The sequence below is a fragment of the Hyaena hyaena genome, unplaced genomic scaffold (assembly GCF_003009895.1).
Source record: "Hyaena hyaena isolate Hyena2069 unplaced genomic scaffold, ASM300989v1 scaffold_73, whole genome shotgun sequence".
Lineage (NCBI taxonomy): Eukaryota > Metazoa > Chordata > Mammalia > Carnivora > Hyaenidae > Hyaena > Hyaena hyaena.
In genome coordinates, this window is record NW_024080705.1 from 1487152 (window position 1) to 1509072 (window position 21921).

General features: G+C 46.9%; 1 protein-coding gene across 2 annotated transcripts in view; it reads right to left on the reverse strand.

Annotated features, from left to right (window-relative positions):
- HKDC1 (hexokinase domain containing 1) overlaps positions 1–21921 on the reverse strand; it is a 47487-nt gene that overhangs the window by 18922 nt on the left and 6644 nt on the right. The window contains exons 3-9 of one of the 2 annotated variants that reach the window (XM_039233271.1): positions 14950–15098; positions 14727–14846; positions 9877–9972; positions 8759–8858; positions 6033–6216; positions 2282–2437; positions 955–1188 (exon numbers count right to left, since the gene is read on the reverse strand). In XM_039233271.1, coding sequence (XP_039089202.1) covers positions 955–1188; positions 2282–2437; positions 6033–6216; positions 8759–8858; positions 9877–9972; positions 14727–14846; positions 14950–15098 — 1039 coding nt within the window. The remainder of the gene's footprint in view (positions 1–954; positions 1189–2281; positions 2438–6032; positions 6217–8758; positions 8859–9876; positions 9973–14726; positions 14847–14949; positions 15099–21921) is intronic. The other variant, XM_039233272.1, reaches the window with a different exon arrangement.

The following is a 21921-nucleotide window of genomic DNA, read 5'->3' on the forward strand; positions in this document are numbered from 1 at the left end:
TTCTAGTGTGTACCTGCCTGACTTCCAGTCCTGCCTCTATTAGCCAGAGGGGCTCTCACACTCCTTCCTTCCGGGAAATTCTCATTTCTCTATGTTTTCTTATCAGAATCCTTCCTGTGAACTTGACACCCTCTGCCATTAAGATTTTTCCTCATCTATAACTGAATGTATTTTAGTTTCCAATCTTACCACATAGTAGGTGCTCGATAATAACATAGATAGGTGGATAGATAGATGGACAGATGGATAAACACATGGATGGATGCCCTTCTAGTCAGGTAACTGGGTTTAGCTAAATATTTCTTTTCCTCTCTTTCTTTTTTTAAAAGGGGCGCCTGGGTGGCTTAGTTGGTTAAGCGTCCGACTTTCGCTTGGGTCATGATCTCACAGTTCGTGGGTTCGAGCCCCGCGTCGGGCTCTGTGCTGACCGCCAGCTCAGAGCCTGGAGTCTGTTTCAGTCTGTGACTCCCTCTCTCTCTGACCCTCCCCTGCTCACGCTGTCTCTCTCTCTCTCCTAGAAATAAATAAAACATAAAAAAATTTTTTTTTTGTTTTTTTGTGAGAGACAGAGAGAGAGAGAGAGAGAGCATACTGCAAGCAGGAGAGGGGCAGAGAGAGAGAGAGAGAGAATCCTAACCAGGCTCCTCACTCAGCACAAAACCCAATTCGAGACTCGATCTCACATCCATGAGATCATGACCTGAGCCAAAATCAAGGGTCCGATGCTTAATGGACTGAGCCACCCAGGCGCCCCAGAATATTTCTTTAAAAATGATCCCCCAAAGCAACCCAGCCAGCTAGATGAATATGATCCCTCCCTCCTCTGTAGACTCAGAACCAACAGGACATGGTTGGTTCCAGCAACACAGAGAAGCAGCGCAGTTTCGAGAGAACCCTGGGACTCTGTTCTGGGAGACTCGTTCTGAGGCGCGTGGCCTGGCAGGCAGCACTCACTGCGGGTGTATCTTGTAGAGTGTGCCGTCCACGCCCACCGTGGTCCGGAGCCGCACCAGCTTCTTGTTCTCCCGGAGGCGTGTCAGGATGGCCGCCAGGGCCGCGGCACAGAGGTTGGCTGAGCGGAAGGAGACGATGGTGCAGACTTGCTGGACCGAGAGGCAGTCGGCCTCCGAAGGCTCCAGGCCCAGATCTGTCAGGATCTCTCTTGTATTGGCCAGGCCTTCTTTATACCTGGCCAGAGGGACAGGAATGAGAAGAACACATTTCTCCATCCCATGGGAGTCCCCTCACAGAACCAGCTTTGGCACCTTGCAGGACTGGGAAAATAAGTAAGCTGGAACCTAGCAACAGAATAACAGTAACTATATCAACGATGACCACAGCCGCTGCTGTTTCTTGAGCGCTCACTATGTGCCAGGCACTTGTCTACAGATTTGACACGTATAACACAACCCTCACAACAATTCTGCGGGAAGTGCTATCATTATCCTATCGAACAGAGAGAGACCTGAGGCATAGAGAGGGGAACTTGTCCACAGTAAGTGCAAAGGTCAGGATTTGAACTCAGGCAGTTAGATCACAGAGCTCACCCCTTTAATCACCCTCTATGACCCCGCCTTTCACAGACACTGAGTCCCTGCTATGCTGTGCACAAAATCAGACTCTAGGAATCAGATGCCACTCTGCTGAGCTCAGAATCTAAACTGATTACAAGGCTCAGGGCAATGCCTGTGTTGCTCAGCCTGAGGAACAGAATCCTGAGTGGATTGGTTCCAGCGGCACTCACCAGCCATCTCCCCATTGCAGGGACCTCTGTGTGAGGACTCACATCACCAAAGCCAAAGTCAGTCCCCAATAGCACCAGGTAGAGAAGCTCCTTGCTGTAGCAGGAGTTCTTAACTTAAGATTCCATGCATGGGAATCTTTAGTGGGCCCAAAGATGCCCTAATACTGTAAGCAAAATTAAGTACCACTGTGCATTTTTATGGTAAAGGGTCCAGAACTTGAATTAGATCCTCAAAGGGGTCTGTAACCCTAAAAAAGCTGTGAGTCACCACTTTAGGGAGGAAGAAGGCAGGAAAAGAAAGGAGCAGACCTCCAACCACAGAATCCCTGGCAATGAAACCAATAAGAAGCCACATCTGAGCCACGGTAGGCATTGCTAATCCACCTGAAGCTGGGCCCAGTTCTGAAGCTGTCCTGGTGAAGATCTCAATGGATCTTCTCCCTTCAGCTATACCACTACCATGAGCATACCACGCCTTGGCTCACCACCCTACCTCTCTGTGGAGTCAAGGTGAAAAGGACCCAGACAACAGCTTACTTCTCCATGGCAGCCACGTGCCGTGTTTCAATCTTGCCCTTAGTGTGAAGAGCAGAGGATTTCTTGCCGCCAAACAGGAGGCCCACCTTGGCCATCTTCAGCAAGATGATCCTGACAAGTTCACCCACGTATAGGCCGCTGATCATCTTCTCAAACCTACAATTTGGTAAACAGATCAGTAACAGCAACACCTTTAGTTATGTAGCATCCTTTCCCAATGCTCATGAGCCATGACCCATGGTCAAGGGCAGGAGTAATAGAAGGACCACTCCATGGATCAGGAGGCCTCAGTACCCAGCCCAGCCCAAGGTGCCCTTGGGAGCTCACTTATTCTCTCTGGGATGCATTCTCCTCATCTATAAAAGTAGAGAGGGGACCTGAGTGGTTCAGTCAGTTAAGTGCCTGACTTCAGCTCAGGTCATGATCTTGTGGTTCATGGGTTCATGGGTTTGAGCCCCACATCGGGCTCTGTGCTGACAGAGCCTGGAGCCTGCTTTAAATTCTGTGTCTCCCTCGCTCTCTGCTCCTTCCCACTTGCGCTCTCTCTCTCAAAAATAAACAAACATTTGAAAAAAATTATAAAAGGAGAGAACTACTCTAGAGGAAACCTAATATTCCTTCTTTCTCACAAAGTGCTTGAATCTAAGGAGCTTTATCACCAATCACCCCTAAGCACAGGAGTACCATTCTCATATTAGGCATAAGGAATCTTGACTTCATTGACTTCAGGTAATCCAAAGATCACCAACTATGACAAATCCAAATTTCAGATGCTTCCAATTCCTATACCATGCTTTTGTCGAAGAGAGAAAGATGCTGTGTCTTTAGAACCAGAGAGGTTCTGTAATAGTGTGGGTGACACATCCCACTGGGCTACCTACACCTTGACTCTGAATTTGTATCCAACAAGCGATTACTAATTATTTCCCAGGTAAACAACTAAATATAATTTTTATTCTCCAAGAAATAGACACAAAATCAAGGACAACCTGTTTTCTAATCAACTTTACCTATTTCATTATAAAAACTCTTAGAACGTTGCAGAAGCAGAGGACAGTCAAAAGAAACCCAGGTTGGGCTTGGGGGGATGAAATTTGTTTTAAGTGAGATGGAGAGAGTGAGGATGACAAAGTCCAAAAAACAGGTCTTTGTTGGGCCACAACAGCTCTGTGTCACCAGTGAAATGGGTGTGTGTTGGGGAGCAAGTACGTCCAAAGCAGAAATTTGTTTTCTGGGTATGCGGTTCTAGTGTTTGAATGGTTTCTAGGAGGTACTTTAAATATTTATTCACCAGAGCTTCCTGGAAAAATGAATGGGGCTAGGAACATGTGCGATGAGCCTGGCACATCTCACTGGGCCAGAGAAATAAGGAAGAACTTCAAGAGTGATGGGAGCACATCGTAAGGACACAGGGGACCAGTTTGGAGAAGCTTCCATTGGTCATGTCTGAAAACATTTGAGCATCAAGATAAATAACGATAAGAAGAAATTATAACCCATTAAATATTTTTTTAAAAATCCATGAGTTCGTATTAGTATAAAAAAATAAATGGAGGAGATAGGAAATCTGTTATTTACAGTAGAATAACAACAAACATGGAGGGAATAATAGATTTAGAAATTCATCAAGAAATGCTATAAGAGTGAAAGTTTAATGAAAAAGGACATTTACATAGTCTCAAGGCACCTCTTCACTAGATAAGTATTCTTCACAGAAGGAATAATAACTTGGTAGAGAAACCTTTGCACAGCCCCTTAGCCGAGTGGTTGGAGATAGGCTCACACATGATAGAACACACATTGTGTGCTTCCAGACATGATGCACCGAAGAGGAAACATCGTCCCCTCTGTGATATTCCTGCCCAAACTGCACCACCTGAATCTAATCAGGAGGAAACACCACGCAAATACAATTGAGGGACAGTCTGTAAAATATATGGCTTAGCCGCCTTAGGATCATAAAAAACTAAGAGATACCACAGAAGATTTCCATATTAAAGGAGGCTAAAGAGAAATGGCAACACAATGTAACATGTGACCCTGAACTGGAGCCTGGACCAGGACAAATCTTTTTTTCTTTTTTATAAGGGACATTAATGGGGCAGCTAATGAATTTTTAGTAAGTCATATAAATTAAAAATTAGAATCAACTATTAATTTCCTAATTTTGATAATCATACTTTGGTTATGCAAGACAGTATATTTGTTTGCAAATAATACATTTTGAGATATTTAGGACTAAAGAGATATTATGTCTCAGCAATTTAGTCTCAAATGGTTCAAAAAAGTAATTCTATTTAGACATTTTGTGCATATGTGTATGTATATACTTGTACACAGAAAGAGAGAATATTAGTATTTAGGGAATCTGGGTGAAGGGGAAGTTTGTACCATTTTTGTAACTTTTCTATAAGTTTGAAATTATTTAATTTTTTAAAGAAAGGCTCTTCAGGGGAGCCTGGGTGGCTCAGTCAGGTAAGCGTCCAACTCTTGATTTGGCTCGGGTCATGATCTCACAATTTGTGGGATTGAGACCCATGATGGGTTCCACACTAACAGCAATGAGCCTGCTTGGGATTCTCTCTCTCTCACTCTCTTCATCCCTACAGTGCTCATGCTCTCTCCCCCTCTCTTTCTCTGTCTCTCAAAATAAATAAATAAACTTAAAAAAAATTATTTCCACTCTGAAAGGAAAAAAAACAAAAAAATTATTTTTTAATGTTTACTTATAATTTTTGAGAGAGAGAGAGAGAAACACAGAGCATGAGTGGGAGGTGGGGTGGCAGAGAGAGAGAGAGAGAGAGAGACAGAGTCTGAAGCAGACTCCAGGCTCTGAGCTAGCTGTCAGCACAGAGCCTGACGCGGGGCTTGAACCCACGAATTGTGAGATCATGACCTGAGACAAAGTCAGACACTTTACTAACTGAGCCACCCAGGGGCCCCACACAAAAAATTTATTTTAAAAATGTCTTTTCAGGGCATCTGGGTGGCTCAGTTGGTTAAGCAACTGACTTCAGCTCAGGTCATGATCTCACGGGTTGTGAGTTCAAGCCCTGCATTGGAGCCTATTTCAGATTCTGTGTCTCCCTCTCTCTCTGCCCCATCCCATTCATGCTGTCTCTCTCTCTCTCAAAAATAAACATTAAAAAATTAGTTTAAAAATGTCTTTTCATTCAACAAACACTTAATGAGCTGCAATAGTATGTAAGACACGGTGCATGGAAAGGCAAGCTCTGGGAGCTCAGGATTCGGCAGAGCTGAGGCAGACCCCCAACAGTCATCCACTGGTGAGTGCGGGATGAGAGCTAGGAGAGGCCCCCAGGTGCTGTGATTAGGCCTCTGAGAAAGTGGGGTGACGGGGGAGCCCTGGAAACCCAAGTGAGGACCTTGCTGGAGTCCTGCTCCCGTGGCTGCATCGGCCTGTTCTGTGGCCACTCGTCTGAACACACCAAGAAGGCAGGACCCAAGTCACCTGGTCCACAGCGTAGCTCCCCTGCCTCACACATACATGCTCCAGACACACGGACCGAATTTGAATCAGGATTTTGACCTGGGGGACATCACTCCATTTCCTTGCCTTCACTTTCTGCAGGTGTCCAGTGACACTGAAACACGAGCCTCGCCTCGCAGGGTCATCGTGGCAGGTAACTAGTCACACCTAGAAAATCTGCCGGGTATAAGGTGTACCTGAGGGACCGGGAATTTACTGTAAATACCGAGGCCCCGATTTACAGCTCACGAGGGGACTCACAGCTGCTTGCCAGGGTTGAGAGAGCCGAGGTCCAGCTCCCGGTCGAACTCGGTGCGGATGTCTTCCAGAGCCCCGTCGTCCCCAAAGGCCCCCCACTCCGTGTTGATGCACATCCTGCCCTCGTCGCCTTCCACCAGGTCAATGTTGCTCATGTCCTCCATGTAGCACGCGTTGGTGCCGGTGCCTGAACAAGGGATCAGAGCGAGTACGTAACGACGGAAGGGCCCCCAGCTGGGCAAAGACAGAGCGAACTCTTCACTGCCTGAGAGTCCTCTGCATGTACCACAAAGCACTTTTGATCCACTTCCCGGGGCTGCTTCTCACTGAGGGAGGCAGCTTTGGCAAGCCTGGAGTTCATGAGGAATAAAGCTGACACGTCAAGTCTACACTTCTCAGATGTTAATGGTTTGCTGTCATGAATGGGGTGGATTGTGAAGAAGTCCCTGATGAATATGTATGAGGGCTGACAAAGCACATTTACAAAGAGGAGGATGAGTTAACCTAACCTTGTAAATTGAAGAAAAAAATCACTAACCCACAGCTAATTTTTTTAATCCTTTCTCTAAGCTACTTAGCCTCTTCTGTATCTGGTACTAAAAATATTCCTCACTCATGGCCTGCCACGAATTGCTCCTAGCATAAGCTATCTCCTTATCTTTGACAGTGATGAGCTATGACATAAGAAAGCAACATTCCATTCTTCAAACACGGAAAATCACTCCAAGAAGATGCCTCAAACACTAGAGTGTTGGGGAATGACTGCAAGTAGACACAATCTGTTTGGGATCTACTGGGATGATGGAAATGTTCTACAGTTGGATTGTGGGGATGGTTAGGAAACTCAAAAGTTACTAAAAATCATTGAATTGTATCCCTTAAATGAGAGGATTTTTATGGCTCAATAAAGCTGCTTAAAAATTATTTTTTTAAAGGATCTCTCTCATCTGATGCTCTGGTCTGAGGATTTTATTTTATTTTTTTAATATAGTTTATTGTCAAGTTGGTTTCCATAGAACACCCAGTGCTCATCCCAACAAATGCCTTCCTCCATGCCCATCACCCATTTTCCTCTCTCTCCTACCTCCCATCAATGCTGTTTGTTCTCAGATTTTATCTATTTTTTTTAATGTTTTATTTATTTCTGAGAGAGAGACATAGCATGAGCAGGAGAGGGTCAGAGAGAGAGGGAGATACAGAATCTGAAACAAGCTCCAGGCTCTGAGCTAGCTGTCAGCACAGAGCCCGATGCGGGGCCCAAACCCACGAACCGTGAGATCATGACCTGAGTGAAGTCGGACACTTAACCGACTGAGCCACCCAGGTGCCCCTGTTCTCAGATTTTAAAGCCAACATGAGAAATAAGAAATAAGAGAAGCAGAATGGAATGCGGTACCTAGAAAAAGCTTTTCTAAGAAAAGTATAGACACTATTTAGACCTGGCATCCAATCTGGAGGTTGCCACACGTAGACACCAAGACACAGGGAACAGTGGCTAGAAGACGTGACTGGCAAGCGCCCACCCCATTCTGAGCTGTGCAGCTCCGGAAATGGGAACGCTGATGAAGCCCCTTGCGTGTAAAGATCCTGCCCTTTGGGAAAGTCAGGCTGAGGAGAAGGGCTGAAAATTTAAGAGAAAGCAATTCAGAAAACTCTCTCCAACAGGGGTAAGGGAATGAGGAGGTGGCAGGAAATGTTTAAGAACAGTCGATAAATCCAATCCATTTGGTTTTATTGTCCCCCATGCGGCCTTCTCACGGCCGCCCCTGGCAGACCCCCTCCCGGCTCAGGTGTTGAGAACCACCGACGGGCACCTTCGTGGTGCTGTGACATCCCTGGGCCAGGCCCCCACCATGTCCCGCCCGCACAGGAGGTGCAATGGCCTCTTGACTGGTCACCTTGCTTCCATTCTTGTCCCCAGTAGTCAATTCTCTCTGGCTGACACAGCAGCCAAAATGAGCTTTTTAAAAATGCACACCCCATTTATCCATCCCTCACCCAAATCCTCCAGTGCCTTCCTGCCTCCCCTCGGGGTAAAAGCCAAGGACCTGACACTCGGTCCATTGTCGTCTGTACTCTGCCCAGGCCTGTCCACTCCCTCTGACCTGAATTGCCCATGACCCTCAGCCTTCCCTCACCTTGGTTCCGCCACCATTCAGCTTTTCAGGGCTCCTCAAGTATCCCAGACTCAGTCCCACCTCAGAGGCCATAGGTTTCCTTTTTCCTTCTCCAGGGACTCTCTTCCTCCCAATCTCCACTTTGGTCTCTCCTCCTCATCACCAAGGTCCCTGCTCAAATGTCACCCCTTAGAGAGACCTACCCTGCCCGCCTCGCCACCCTCACTCTCGGTCACCCCACCCAGCTCGTTTGTTGTCATCACACTAAGCGCCACCCGAAGTTCTATTATTTGTTGAGCCCTTTCAGGCCTTTCCCCCGCCTCCCCACTGGAAGCTTCCTGACCACAGGAGCCTCCGAGTATAACCCACCACTGAAAACCCAACACAGAGCATGGGGCCTAGCACACAAAAGGCATTCCGTAAATAATCGTTGGATGGATGGATGAATGAATAAATGAATGATGAATGAATGTTTTAATTTTCCATTTCCCTATGTTACTTCTCATAAATAGAAGGTGCCAATACCCTCCCGCAGGATTTCTCAGTTTGCTAAAACTAAGCCCCAGACTAGCCCCTTTCCCCGACCCAGAAAATCAAGTCAAATTGAGTTACCGATGATGACACCAACTTCACAGTAGGGATCGTCATAGGCACATGTCATCATGGTGCCCACGGTGTCGTTGACCAAGGCCAGGATGTCCACATCTATGTCCTGCTCGAACACAAGTGCCAAAAGACATCGGTGGGTAAGCAGGAGGCATTATCCCTTCACCTGTCCCCACAGAGGAAGCGAAAGCAGTGAAGGTGACAGACAATCACTAGAGCCTGCCTGCTGGGCCTGCCTGGAGGAAACGGCTTCTATCAAGGTTCAGGGTCTAGAAAAGAGGAAGGGCAGTGGGAGCTACAGAGTGGAACCTATGCTCCTGCCCTGTGGGCAAAGGTCTCCATGCAATGCAAATATGAGTGACAGACCAGGACTGCAGCCTTTCTCTGAGAAACACCAGAGAAAGCCTGTTTATCCTGGGAGCAAAGTCCTCCCCTATGGGGACAGCCTATCCGGCCTCAGCTAAGTCCTCTCCATGGGCAGCACTAGGGACATCCCATCTGGGTTTCCCATGTTGACAAGTCAGCTCGGGTTATTACCCCATGGTTCCCCAAGGTTTGGGGGAACATTTTAAAGTAAAATGAAACAATAAAAGAAAAACACAAGATACAAAAGACTGTGATTGCATCTTTAAAGAAAAAGATTTACATCGAAACCTTCCTCTTGTCAGGATAACAAATCGCTTGGGTTTATTTGTGTGCTTTTCGGCTCAGCAAGGAATGTATCCTGCTTTTTCCGGTATTTAATTATAAAATTTACCCAAAGAAAAGAGAGAGTCCCCGAACAGAGAGTGGAAAATAGAAGAGACAGCCAGACTGGAGAGAAAGCAATCTTTTAAGCTCAGAGAGGAAAGGTGGGGTTAGAGCGTCACACTGCCCAGGGCCTAACCGAGACCCTCTGAGGGCGCCGGGCTGCCTTTCGACAGTGATTGGAAGCAGCTCCACACACCAAGGCTCACCAGTGGGTTCATCCAAATCGGTCACAATTGGTCACATCTACAGTGAGACCTTCCCTAAGATCAAGCCCGTCTCTGGTTCTCCGTCTGGGGCAGGCACAGTAGGAGACCCCACCTCAAGAGAAATGGGCTGGGACTGGGGGAGCTCCCACCCTGAGGTGAATTCCTCACCTTGTGTTTTTGTATAGCTTTGGTCAGACACTTCACTATATCTGTGTCTTGAACTCCCCGTGCCTTAAACTTCTTGGTCCATGAAAGCAGGATGCCCTGGGAGAAGATTTCAGAGGCAGTTAAAATGAGGAAGGCGCTCAGTTCTGAAAACGAGTGGCAGACATTTCACGCGTACCATGCCTCCCCGTGGCCTTCTCTTCTTTTAGCTGAATCGCTCCTAATTCTTTCCACATTCCTTCAGAGGGTTTTCCTAATAATCTGAACATCTTCATCTCATATGAGCAGTTTGAAACGGTATACATAGTGGCAGAAAGAATAATTGATGAGGATTCAGAACACTTGGACTCACAAGACATTAGACAAGTCATTTAACTTCTCTGAGCCTCAGTTTACTCATCTGTGAAGTGGAGAAATGTCATCTACCCACCTCTCCCACAGGAATGCTCTGATGGAAATACCTGGCATGTGGTAGATACACATTATGTGTGCAGAACCTGTGGTCTGCCAAGTCCACGAAACAGAACTGGCATGGTGTTACCTGGAAGGACTCCTTTGGGAACTTAATTTCAAGTTAGAAAAATGGTTCGCTGTTTGCATCGTCAATTATTTGCTTAAAATTGATGTTTCCCAGAGCATCTCGCTGGCTCAGTCGGAAGAGCATGCAACTCTTGATCTCAGTGTCATGAGATCGATCTCTACACCACTTTGGGCGTAGAGATTACTTAAAAATAAAAAAAAAAATTATTTCTGAGAGAGGGAGCTTGAGCGGGGTAGGAGCAGAAAGATGCGAACAGAGGATCCCACGCGGGCTCCACACTGACGGCTCGAACTCACATACTGAACTGTGAGATCATGATCTGAGCCAGAGTCGGATGCTCAACCGACTAAGACACTCAGGTGCCCCCAAAATAAAACCGTTTTTAAAAACTGGTGTTTCCTAATAGTTTTGTAAAACAGCAAATAATCACAGGGATGTTTCAAACGAGAAGAGAATTTTGGAAATAGGAGATTTGTCCAAGCCCTCACAGTCAAAAGTAGCTGAGCCCAAATTCATCAACTCCCCGACGACACCCTCCCAATCCCTTCAGTTTATGGATAAAGAAGCTGAGATTTATTAGAGAGGAAGGAAACTGCTAGAAGAGTGAAAGGTCCGACTGGAACGCAGTCGTCGGACTCCTGAACAGCGGCCAGGTCTTTTCCTCTGCACCACAGCGCCACCTGGTGGCAGCTCTCCCTAACTTCTGCCTCCATTGGTTATGGGAACATCCCTGCTTGGTGGGATAGAAGAATAAGAGACTGCAGGGTGGAGTCCCCCCAAAAAGTGTGTTAGACACATGTGGGACTTATTGAGGGCAGGGCGTATGGGGGGGTGGGTAATAAATGCTTGTAGTATTTAGTTACGTGGGGGGGAAAATACATACAATTATATTTTCTAAAACTATGCATATAACAATAATATCAGTGTTTTTTAAAAAATTTAAGAGACAGAGAGAACATGAGTGGGGGAGGGGCAGAGTGAAAGAGGGACACAGAATCCAAAGCAAGCTCCAGGCTCTGAGCTGTCAGCACAGAGCCCGACGCGGGGCTCAAACTCACAAGCTGTGAGATCATGACCTCAGCCGAAGTTGGATGCTTAACCTACTGAGCCACCCAGGCGCCCTAATTTTATCATCAGAAACACACACACAAGGAAATTTCTCTCTAGCTAAGACTTTTCTGTTCCCTCATTTAAAAACAACAAAAGAAACAACCATAGCACAGTGACCTCCCCTCTTAATTCCCAAGCTCTTATTTTCTTTAATCATTTTTTAGTTTCACAAAGAAGGCTCCTTGGCCAACCTCAGGAAGGCTTTCCCTTCCCACCTCCTTCTGCACTCAGTTTATCTACCCCTACCTTCTCCAAGAACCCTTATTTTAGGGTCATAAAACCTATGTCTGCAACAGAACCATGATTAAATAGCTGAGCCCACACTAAGTTGTTATTACTAGTGCATTACCAGAGGCTGAAGCTTTTCTACTTCTGTTTAGGCTTCACTGAAAGGCAGTTTGGGCAGGGGGGAATTTTATAAAATATAAGTACTTCAACTAGACTTTGATGAGAAAAAACATTTTTCCCTTCCTCGATATAACCAAGCCCTCTTCCCTAGTTTAAATGTTACCTGAAAATCCTTACTAGGGAAATGACACAAAATGGGTCAAAATGTTTCCAGGCACCTGCTGCCATTTTAAACAAAGTTCTAGGGCTATGTCTCTGGAAAGTGTAGGTGAGAGCTTGTAAGCTGGGGCTGTGTGGCCTTGAGCAAATCTCTTAACATCTCTGAGTTGCAGCTTTTCTCATATATGAAATGGAAATAATCATACCTACTTCATATGACTGGGGATTTTAATGAGATAATACACATAAAGAGTTCAATACAGTGTAAGATACACTGCCAAACTCTGAGGTACAGTGACATTATTATTATTATTGTTATTATTATTATTATTACATAAAGACGCTGGTGGGGATTTGACTTAGATAAATGCCAAAATCCCAGGTAAACAAACTGTACATTCACCCACCAGTTATCAAGAAAATATACAAGTTTGGTTATCAAACTCAAATGAACTCCAACAGAGCTTGAGAAATCTCTTCCTTCTTCCTGGGGTCTCCCTTTCTAAGCTCAAATAAGAGGTGTTTAACTATTTGGTGAATCTGATCTCAAATCTGGAGGCCTGATTCTCAATGACTCCTTCTCCAACTTCCTCTACAGACTCTGGGACCCCTGCCCCTCCAGCGAGCAAAGATGATGACCCCCCACAGCCAGACTCCACCTGGCCTCTTCTAACATTCTCTGAAAGCTTCTTAATTTTCTTATTTAGAACATTTTTTTAATGTTTGTTTATTTTTGAAAGATAGAGTGCAATCGGGGGAGGAGCAGAGAAGAGAGAGAGAGACACAGAATCCAAAGCAGCTCCAGACTCTGAGCTGTCAACACAGAGCCCAATGCGGAGCTCGAACCCACAAACCATGAGATCATGATATGACCTAAAGTCCGATGCTTAACCAACTGAGCCACCCAGGCACTCATAATTTTAATTTTTTTGAGAGAGAGAGAGAGACAGAGAAAATGCAAGTGGGGGAGAGCTACAAGGAAGAGAGAGAGAATCCCAAACAGGCTCTATGCTCCACATGGAGCCCAATGCAGGGCTCAGTCCCATGACCCTGGGATCGGGACCTGAACCAAAATCAAAAGTCAGATAAACTGACCAAGCTAACCCAGGCACCCCTGAAACTTTTATTCTACTTTTTTCTAATCCTTTTTTTAAAAGTTTATTTACTTATTTTGAGAGAGAGAGAGAGTGCATGTGTGCACATGTGAATGGGGGAAGGGCGGAGATGGAGGAAAGGAGAGAATCCCAACGATGTTCCACGCTGTCAGAGCAGAGTCCAGTGCGGGACTTGAACTCACATTCAAGTAGAGTGAGGTCATGACCTGAGCCAAAACCCAGAGTCAGATGCTTCACCGACTGAGCCACCCAGGTGCTCCTAATCCCTGTTTTTATAAAATAATAAAAAATGTGAACCTCAGCCCATCCTGTGTATAGATTGATCATGGCAAGTTCCCATTCAATGGAATCAAGTAAATAATTGATTGCACCTTTTAATGGCCAGATAGTTAACAATCAGCTATTAAATACAAGACATTGTGCTACTGACCCTGGAAGTGGAGAAAAAGAATAATATAAAACAGCACCTGCCTTCGAGAAACATCTGTTGAGCCGGGGGACAAGGTACTAAAGCACCAAGAGACAAGTCACATAGCTACCATTGATGCACCAGGCACAGTGCTGGGCACATTGCAGAGGTTTTGTCTAAGCTTCCCCTCAGCCTGGGAAGTAGCAATTATTATCCCCATTTTGCAGATGGGAAAACAAAGGACTCAAGAAGTTAAGTAACTTGACCGGGGGACACAGCTTGCTCTGAACCATGATTCAAGACAAGTGTGTGGCACATGAAAACCCATTCCTTTTCCGCTGTTCCACACTGATCAGTGGCTCACGCCGACCACAGCAAACACATCTCAAGGCAGTCCGTGATATCAAGGTGCTCCATGAATTGACTGTCAGCTGGGTGTCATGACCAGTATGCACAGGAGATCATGGGCCACCACCCCAGACAGGTGTGGTCTGGGGAGACCTGACTCTTGACCGTGACCACCTGGTCCCAGAAAGCTCATTGTTCTTTTATATGGTTCCTATTTATTTTCACAGATTTACATAGATTGGATTTCACTTCTCCCTATTCATCAACTCCACATCTGAGGCACACAGAGATGAGACCCCAGCTGGGTAGTAATAACGCTGTCACTCCAACGATCCCACCTGCATTCTCCTCCTAAGGGCCCCCTGGAGATGTAAGTCTCCCTGAGCCTTCCTGTGCTTATTCTGCTCAGCTACGTCAGCAGTGCTAAGTGTGGCCCCTTGACCACCAGTGTCCATGTCTGTCACCCAGGAGGCTGTAGGAAATCCAAGTCTCAGGCCCCACTGATTAAGAAACGCTCAGGTGACGCTCGGCAACCTATGTCTAACAAGCCTAGGGGTTCCCGCGAAACCAAGTCTGAGAACTAAAGGGTAAAAACTATTCTGTTGTCATGGGCTGTGCCCATGTCAAGTGCAAAATCAAGGCTGCCGCCTTTGCAAATTGTCTGCCTCACATTTCCACCTGCAAAAAAGGAAAACAAAAACAAAACAAAACAAAAAACTTGCTGATCTTTCCTGTTCCCAGCCTGACTCCTGAACATGCCACATTCTCCAGCCCCAAACCCCAAATCCCACACAGCTTCCTCCCTCCCCAGCATGAACCTTACCTCTTCCAGTTTAGTCTGTCTGCAGGGAAAAGAAAAGGTTAGGCCAAGGGGCAATTTCTTATGCTTCAACCCTTTGGTCTTCATGAAATCTGCCAGACAGTCAGCCACATAGTCAAACAGCTGCAGAGAAGAGAAAGCACAGGACACTGGGCTAAAGCACGGTCACTTGTAAACTTGATGCCAAGGCCTTGGCCCTCGCCTCATAGACCCCTTGCCCCAATACCTCTGAGCCGTTTCCTCGGATAATTTCATTGGGTGTTGGGTAGAACTGACTCTCCATCTGGACATTTCTTTTCCCCTCCTCAGAGACCTGCACCTTCAAGACTCGAAACTTGGACCCTCCAAGATCCAGGGAAAGAAACTCCCCATGTTCTATTAAAAAAAAAAAAAAAAGTTATCATTTATTGAACGTCTGTTATATGGCAAACTCTGCTTTAGAAATGGGACACATTATAAATGTCACTAAATCTCATAACCATCCCATAAAGTAGGTATCATAATACCCACTTGCTGAGACCCTAGAAGTACAGCCACTGAGCGGAGCCCTCCCAGTAAGGGGCAGAGCTGGGGTGTGACCCAAACCTGTCTGACTCTGCAGCCTGGGCCCTGCCCACTGGGCCACACTGCAGGGCATATATGTGGAGGCGAAGGTAAACCCACTTCAGGCAGGCAGTATTAGAAATGAGGCTTGGCAAGGGAATCAAGAGCAAAAATAAATGATTGGGACCTCATCAAGATTAAAAGCTTCTGCACAGCCAAGGAAACAACCCAGAAAATTAATAGACAACCAACAGAATGGGAAAAGATAGCTGCAAATGACATATCAGATAAAGGGTTAATATCCAGAATTTATAAGGAACTCACCAAACTACACGCCCGAAAAACAAACAACCCAGTGAAGAAATGGGCAGAAGAAATGAACAGACACTTCTCCAAAGAGGACATCCAGATGGCCAACAGACACATGAAACGATGCTCAGCATCCCTCCTCATCAGGGAAATACAAATCAAAACCACACTGAGGTACCACCTCACGCCAGTCAGAGTGGCTAAAATGAGCACATCAGAGAACTCTAGATGCTGGCGAGGATGTGGAGAAACGGGCACCCTCCTACACTGTTGGTGGGAATGTAAACTGGTACAGCCCCTCTGGAAAACAGTGTGGAGGTTCCTCAGGAAACTAACAATAGAACTCCCCTATGACCCAGCAATAGCACTGCTAGGAATTTACCCAAGGGATACAGAAATGCTGAGGCATAGGAGCACATGTACCCCAATGTTCATAGCAGCACTCTCAACAAAAGCTAAAACATGGAAAGAGCCTAAGTGTCCATCAACAGATGAATGGATCAAGAAGATGTGGTTTATCTATACCATGGAATACTACATGGCAATGAGAAAGAATGAAATCTGGCCATGTGTAGCAACGTGGATGGACCTTGAGGGTGTTATGCTGAGCGAAATAAGTCAGGCAGAGAAGGACAAATATCACATGTTTGCACGTATAGGAGGATTAGGAGGAACTTGACGGAGGAACAAGGGGGAGAAGGGCGGAAATGGTGGGGGAAAGGGAGAGAGGCAAACCATGAGAGACTCTTGAATGCTGACAAAAACTGAGGACTGATGGATGTGGGGGGGGGGATGGGCATAGAGGAGGACACTTATGGGGATGAGCACTGAGTGTTATGTGGAAACTAATTTGACAATAAACTATTTGTAAAAAAAAAAAAAAAAAAAAGAAATGAGGCTTGGGGCACCTGCGTGGCTGTTGGTTGAGCATTTGACTCTTGATTTCTGCTCAGGTCATGATCCCAGAGTCATGGGATCAAGCCCTGTGTCCTGCTCTGTGCTCAGCACAGAGCCTGCTTAAGATTATTTCTCTCTACCCCACTTGTGTGCTTCCTCTCTCTAAAAAAAGAAGAAAGAAAAAGAAAAGGCCTTGAGGATGGAGTCTATCCTAACATGCCACAACCAGGCTGAGAGCAGAGACTCCGGGTATGGGCAAAGTGCTGGGAAGGCAGAAGGAAAGGGCAGGGAGGTGTGCGGGGAAGAGAAGCCAGCCCCATGCAAGCCTCAATCTCATGGGCAGAGGGAAAAGACCTCAGAAGGGAAAAGAGACAGGGACCAAATGTAGCCCATGGGGGACCAACAATCGTCATATTTGGGGCCAGCCCCCGCCCAGTGATAGATGCTATTAATAAAAACGTGGGATGACACATGTGTTAGGGTGAGGCAGCTCACTCTGAGGAGCTCACCTCAGCACCCAGCCAGGACTCTACTGGGACCCTTGCCAGTGTCTGCATCAGGCACAGACATGGGATAAGAATGCAGGTGTGCAAACTCTTGAACCAACAAGCCGTTGTATAGAATTATCTGTGCCTGAAAAGTGGCTACAGGAAAGGCATCCTTCATGATATACACCCAAGGTGCGTGTAAGTGACACTCCATGACCACAAATCTGGTCACCCAGGTGGCCTTGTTTTGTACCATGTGACCCTAGACACAGTTTCATGGCTATAAGGGACCAGCTGGCCATTCAGATTTACTTCTTGTGAGAGAAAACAGTGAGAAATTGCTAGCTGGTGGTAAAAGCCATAGAGGGAGGATCACCCAAATCAGAGGCCAGCTGAGGAGCCAAGGTGGCCCTATGTATGTCAGCCGAAACCACGTAGAAAAATTCCGACTCCTAGGTCCCTTGCAGCCTGAGCTTCCACAGTCCTGCCCTCAGACTCACAAGATCCTGTGTGTCTTCCTTTTGCTTTCTGTGTCCTTGTACCACAGCTCCTTTCCTCACCTGGCTCGCCTGGGTTCCTGTTCCTGGCAAAGAGCTAGAGATGGGCCCTCCTGAGCAGTGCTCTGCAAACTTCAACGTGCATGTGAATCTCCCAAGAATTTTAACTTGCAGCTTGATGATTCAGTTTAGGTGGGGTCGGAGATTTTGTGGGTTTTTAAAAAATGTATGTATGTATGTAGGTAAACATGTATGCAATCTCTACATCCAACATGGGGCTTGAACTCATGATCCTGAGATCAAGAGTCACATGCTATTCCAACCGAGCCAGCCAGGCACCCCTGAGATTTTATATTTCTTTTTTTTAATTATTTTAATGTTTATTTATTTTTGAGAGAGAGAGAGAGAGAGAGAGAGAGAGAGAGTGTGTGTGTGTGTGTGTGTGTGTGTGTTTGAGTGAGTTGGGGAGGGTCAGAGAGAGAGGGAGACACAGAATCAGAAGCAGGCTCCAGGCTCTGAGCTGTCAGCATAGAGCCTGACACGGGGCTCAAACCCACAAACCTTGAAATCATGACCTGAGCTGAAGTCAGACGCTTAACCGACTGAGCCCCCCAGCCCCGCCCCCCCCCCGAGGTTTTAGATTTCTAAACAAGCTCCCAGGTCTCTGCTGCAGGTCTCTGCACTACCGTTGGAGCTGCACAGGCTTAGTCATTTACAGACGCAGCCAGCTGGGTCTTTTGTTTTGGTGGAGCTTATTTGGACAGCAAGATTCTTATCTCCCTAGATCAGCCCCCAAAGAAGCCTGCTGGAGCCACTCATTATTCATGAAGGGAATCCAGGGACCTGAGACTGTGCAATTTTTATTAGCCTTCATCACGTACCAAACAAGAGATGCTTTCACAGATGTTATCTTAAGTAGGAAATAGGGATGATCACACAATCCGTGTGTGAACATTTACTGAGCGCTGACTGTGTGCCGGATAACATGCCAGGTGCTAGGAAGGCAGAAGGCAGGCAGGAGTCAATACCCCAGAGGAGGCGGAACGGAGCGGAGTACTGAGGAATGTGAGGGAGGGAGGCAGGCAGCCGGCCAGAGGAGGTCCCAGGGAAGAAACCTGGAGCCAAGGAATGAGCTCACATAGGGAGGGCAGGGTCTGCTTCTGAGGAAAGAGGGAGGTGTGACAGAAATGAGCCTAGCAGGTAGTCTCAGGATAAACTAGGGCAGATTTGGAAAAACTACCCTGCCCCAAAGGGCTTGAGCTTTATCCAGAAGGTGAGGGGAAGCCACAGAAAGATTTTAAGCAAGGGAACGCCAAGCTCTGATTGAGATTTGGGGAAAATGCCTCCAGCACCAGTCAGAATAGACTGGAGGATTTCAAAAACAGAGGTCCGTGTGCTGCGGCTCAGGTTGGGGGTGATCTGCAAAGCCTGGCGGAGTGTAGCAGGGAGTCATCCCTTCCTCTGGGCACCAGTGCTGTCATCAGTGTGCAATCACCCGGCTCCACCCGTGACTCAAGATGCAATTTCATTGAAACCACCTGGTGTGGGCCCTCCTGTGACTTTGACCCCAGAGAAAGGACTCGTTGGACCCTGAAGGGGGGAGGACCTGCCTAGAAGAAGCTATAGTGGCAGGGGGGCCGTCAGGATCTCTACAGAGATTAAGATTATTATGACCATCCATCGTGGGGACATAATATACAACATGGTGACTGTAGTTAATAATACTGTGTTGCATATTTGACTAATTGCTAAGAGGGTAGATCTCAGAAGTTATCATCAGAAGGAAAAAAGAAACTTGTCACTATGTTGCCAAATGTTAGGTTCACTGTGGTGATCATTTTACAATATATACAAACATCAGATCAGAAACTGTTATAATGTTGTATCAATTATATCTCAATAAAAAATTTTAACAAGTAAACAGATAATGATCTCCCAAGAGGGTGAGACTGCCTTGACAATCCGCCTCTGTGGATAATCCTTCTGTGATCTTTCAGAGGTTCCAGGGTTTCCTTCTCCTAAGCCACTCCCAGAGCTTATGCCCCCGTTCTGGCCCATTCCCACACATGCACGCTGACTGAGCCTGGAGATTCCCAGAGATTCAGAATCTCCAGGGGGAGAGACCTGAGAAACCACATGTTTAGGCATGCTCTACGTGAGTCTTTTTGTTTTCTCTTTTCTGGTTGTTTTTTGAGAGAAAGAGAGGGCACGAGTAAGGGGCAAACGGAGAGAAAGAGAGAAGCGGGGCTCACCCAGGGCTCTTGTTCACCTGAAGCAGGGCTCACTCAAGCTCACCTGAAGTGGGGCTCACGCTCACCCGATATGGGACTCGAACTCACAAACTGTCAGATCATGACCTGAGCCGAAGTCAGATGCTTAACCGCTGAACCACCCAGGCGCCCCCCAGTTGAGTCGTATACTCAGGTGAGTAGGGGACCCCTGTGCTAGGGCAGACCCCTGGGCGCACCAGCTGACTGCATCAGGGCTCCCTGGGCTCCCCTTCACAGCTCCCACCTCAGTAGCAGCAGCTTGAGTGGGCCCTACAGAACCACGATCACTGTCACAATCATGTGACGGGTGCTTCCTGTCCCCTTTCCCTCATGACTGGTAGAGGATAAGGCACAAACGCTAACACTTTTAAGGCACTTTGTAAGGACAGTCAGTTGCTGCTCCCTCACTGAAAGGCTGGGAGGGAGCCAAGCTCTAACAAGTTGCTGCTCTCAGGTAGGTTTGGATAAAAGGAAGGGAATTACAGACCATAGGTGAACTCGGGATTTCTCTGGCAACTGCATACATTTCTGAAATGGAGGCCTCCATGGATTAATAGCAGTTTATTTGTTTGCTTTTGTTAGGAACCATGAAATTACACCAGCAGCTCACAGGAGCCGCCGAAGACTTGGGGCAATATTTGGGAGATTTTAAAGCACTCCCTCCACATGACTTCATCGGATCCTAACAACCCCAACCTTTTGCTGATGTGGACAGGAGTGCAGTGGTCCTGGGACTTACCAAGGCCACCTGGCCCCAGGGACCCTGGGTCCTGAGACCTCACTGCGACAGGATCACTGCTGAGATTTATGAGGTGATGAGAGGCTCTGAGGAGAGAGTGAAGAAAGGAGGTGGTGCCTCACGGCCTGAGGGTTTCTAAGACTTGTCGCTTTCATTTTCAAACCTTCCTGAAGCAGCCAGGGCCAGGAAGACGCATCCATGCCCGCAGCCTCCAGACCATCGAAGTCACTTTCCCTCACTTCTGGGGACACACCTCTGCAGGAGGTGCCAAAGCCCTGGAAGCTGGGAGGACTTCGCCCCAGGGGTGCCCCACCCCTACCCCCCTACCCACCGCCACACACACACCCATGACTCAGGTCCTTACTCTGAATGGCCCTGGATGACTCTTCAAGGACCACAGTCCCCTCGGCACTCTCATAGGGCAGTGTCTGGAACTCAGCAGATTTTTTTTAAACAGGCCTGTCTCTCTCCAAAGCTTATGTCCCTCCATGGTGAGTACATTGCCCACGTCACCCAGCCACCCCTGAGGGAATAGGACTCACAGTTCCGAAGAACTCTCAAATGGCAGAAACTACTTTGACCTAGTCATTGGCCCACAGGGGCCCAGAACCCAGCTAATCAATCAAAGCCCCCAGGAGCTCCCTAAACTTCAGTCCCTGTTCCTTCAAGGGCCCCAAAGCTCTCTGGAACTTGCTGGGAGCACTGGGACCTCGACATTGGGGGAGCTCATTGGTCCTCAGTGTTCCCGTCTGACGTGGGCAAAACAGTTACAACTCAGGACTCTTAGGGGACAGTAACACCCCTGACCACAGAAGGTGCTGGTAGATACCAGTTCTTGTCTGTCCTGTGGCTCCGCCCAGAGGCTGAGAATGGAGCTGGATGGAAACTTGTGGATTCCCTCTAAAGATCTCTATGGTCAGCAAAGTAATAGTTCCCCAAAGATGTCCACATCCTGGGATGCCCGGGTGGCTCAGTTGAGCATCCAACTTTTGATTTTGGCTCAGGTCATGATCCCAGGGTTGTGGCATTAAGCTCCGCCTCAGGCTTTCACTCAATCTCTTCCTCAAAATTAAAAAAAAAAAAAAAAAAAAAAAAAGATGTCCACATCCTAACCCCTACATCTGTAAATAAGTTAGTTACGTGGCAAGGGAAAATTAAGGTTATAGATGAGATTAAAATTGCTCGTGGGTTGGCCTTGATTTGGAGGATTATCCTGGAGTATTTGAGTGTGCCTACTGTGCAATCACGGGGTCTTTCTTTTTTTTTTTTTTCATCTATTCACTTTTATTTTTTTTTTTTACAAATAGTTTATTGTCAAATTAGTTTCTACATAACACTCAGTGCTCATCCCCAAAGTGCCCTCCTTCATGCCCATCCCCCCCTCCCCCCCACATCCATCAGTCCTCAGTTTTTGTCAGCATTCAAGAGTCTCTCATGGTTTGCCTCTCTCCCTTT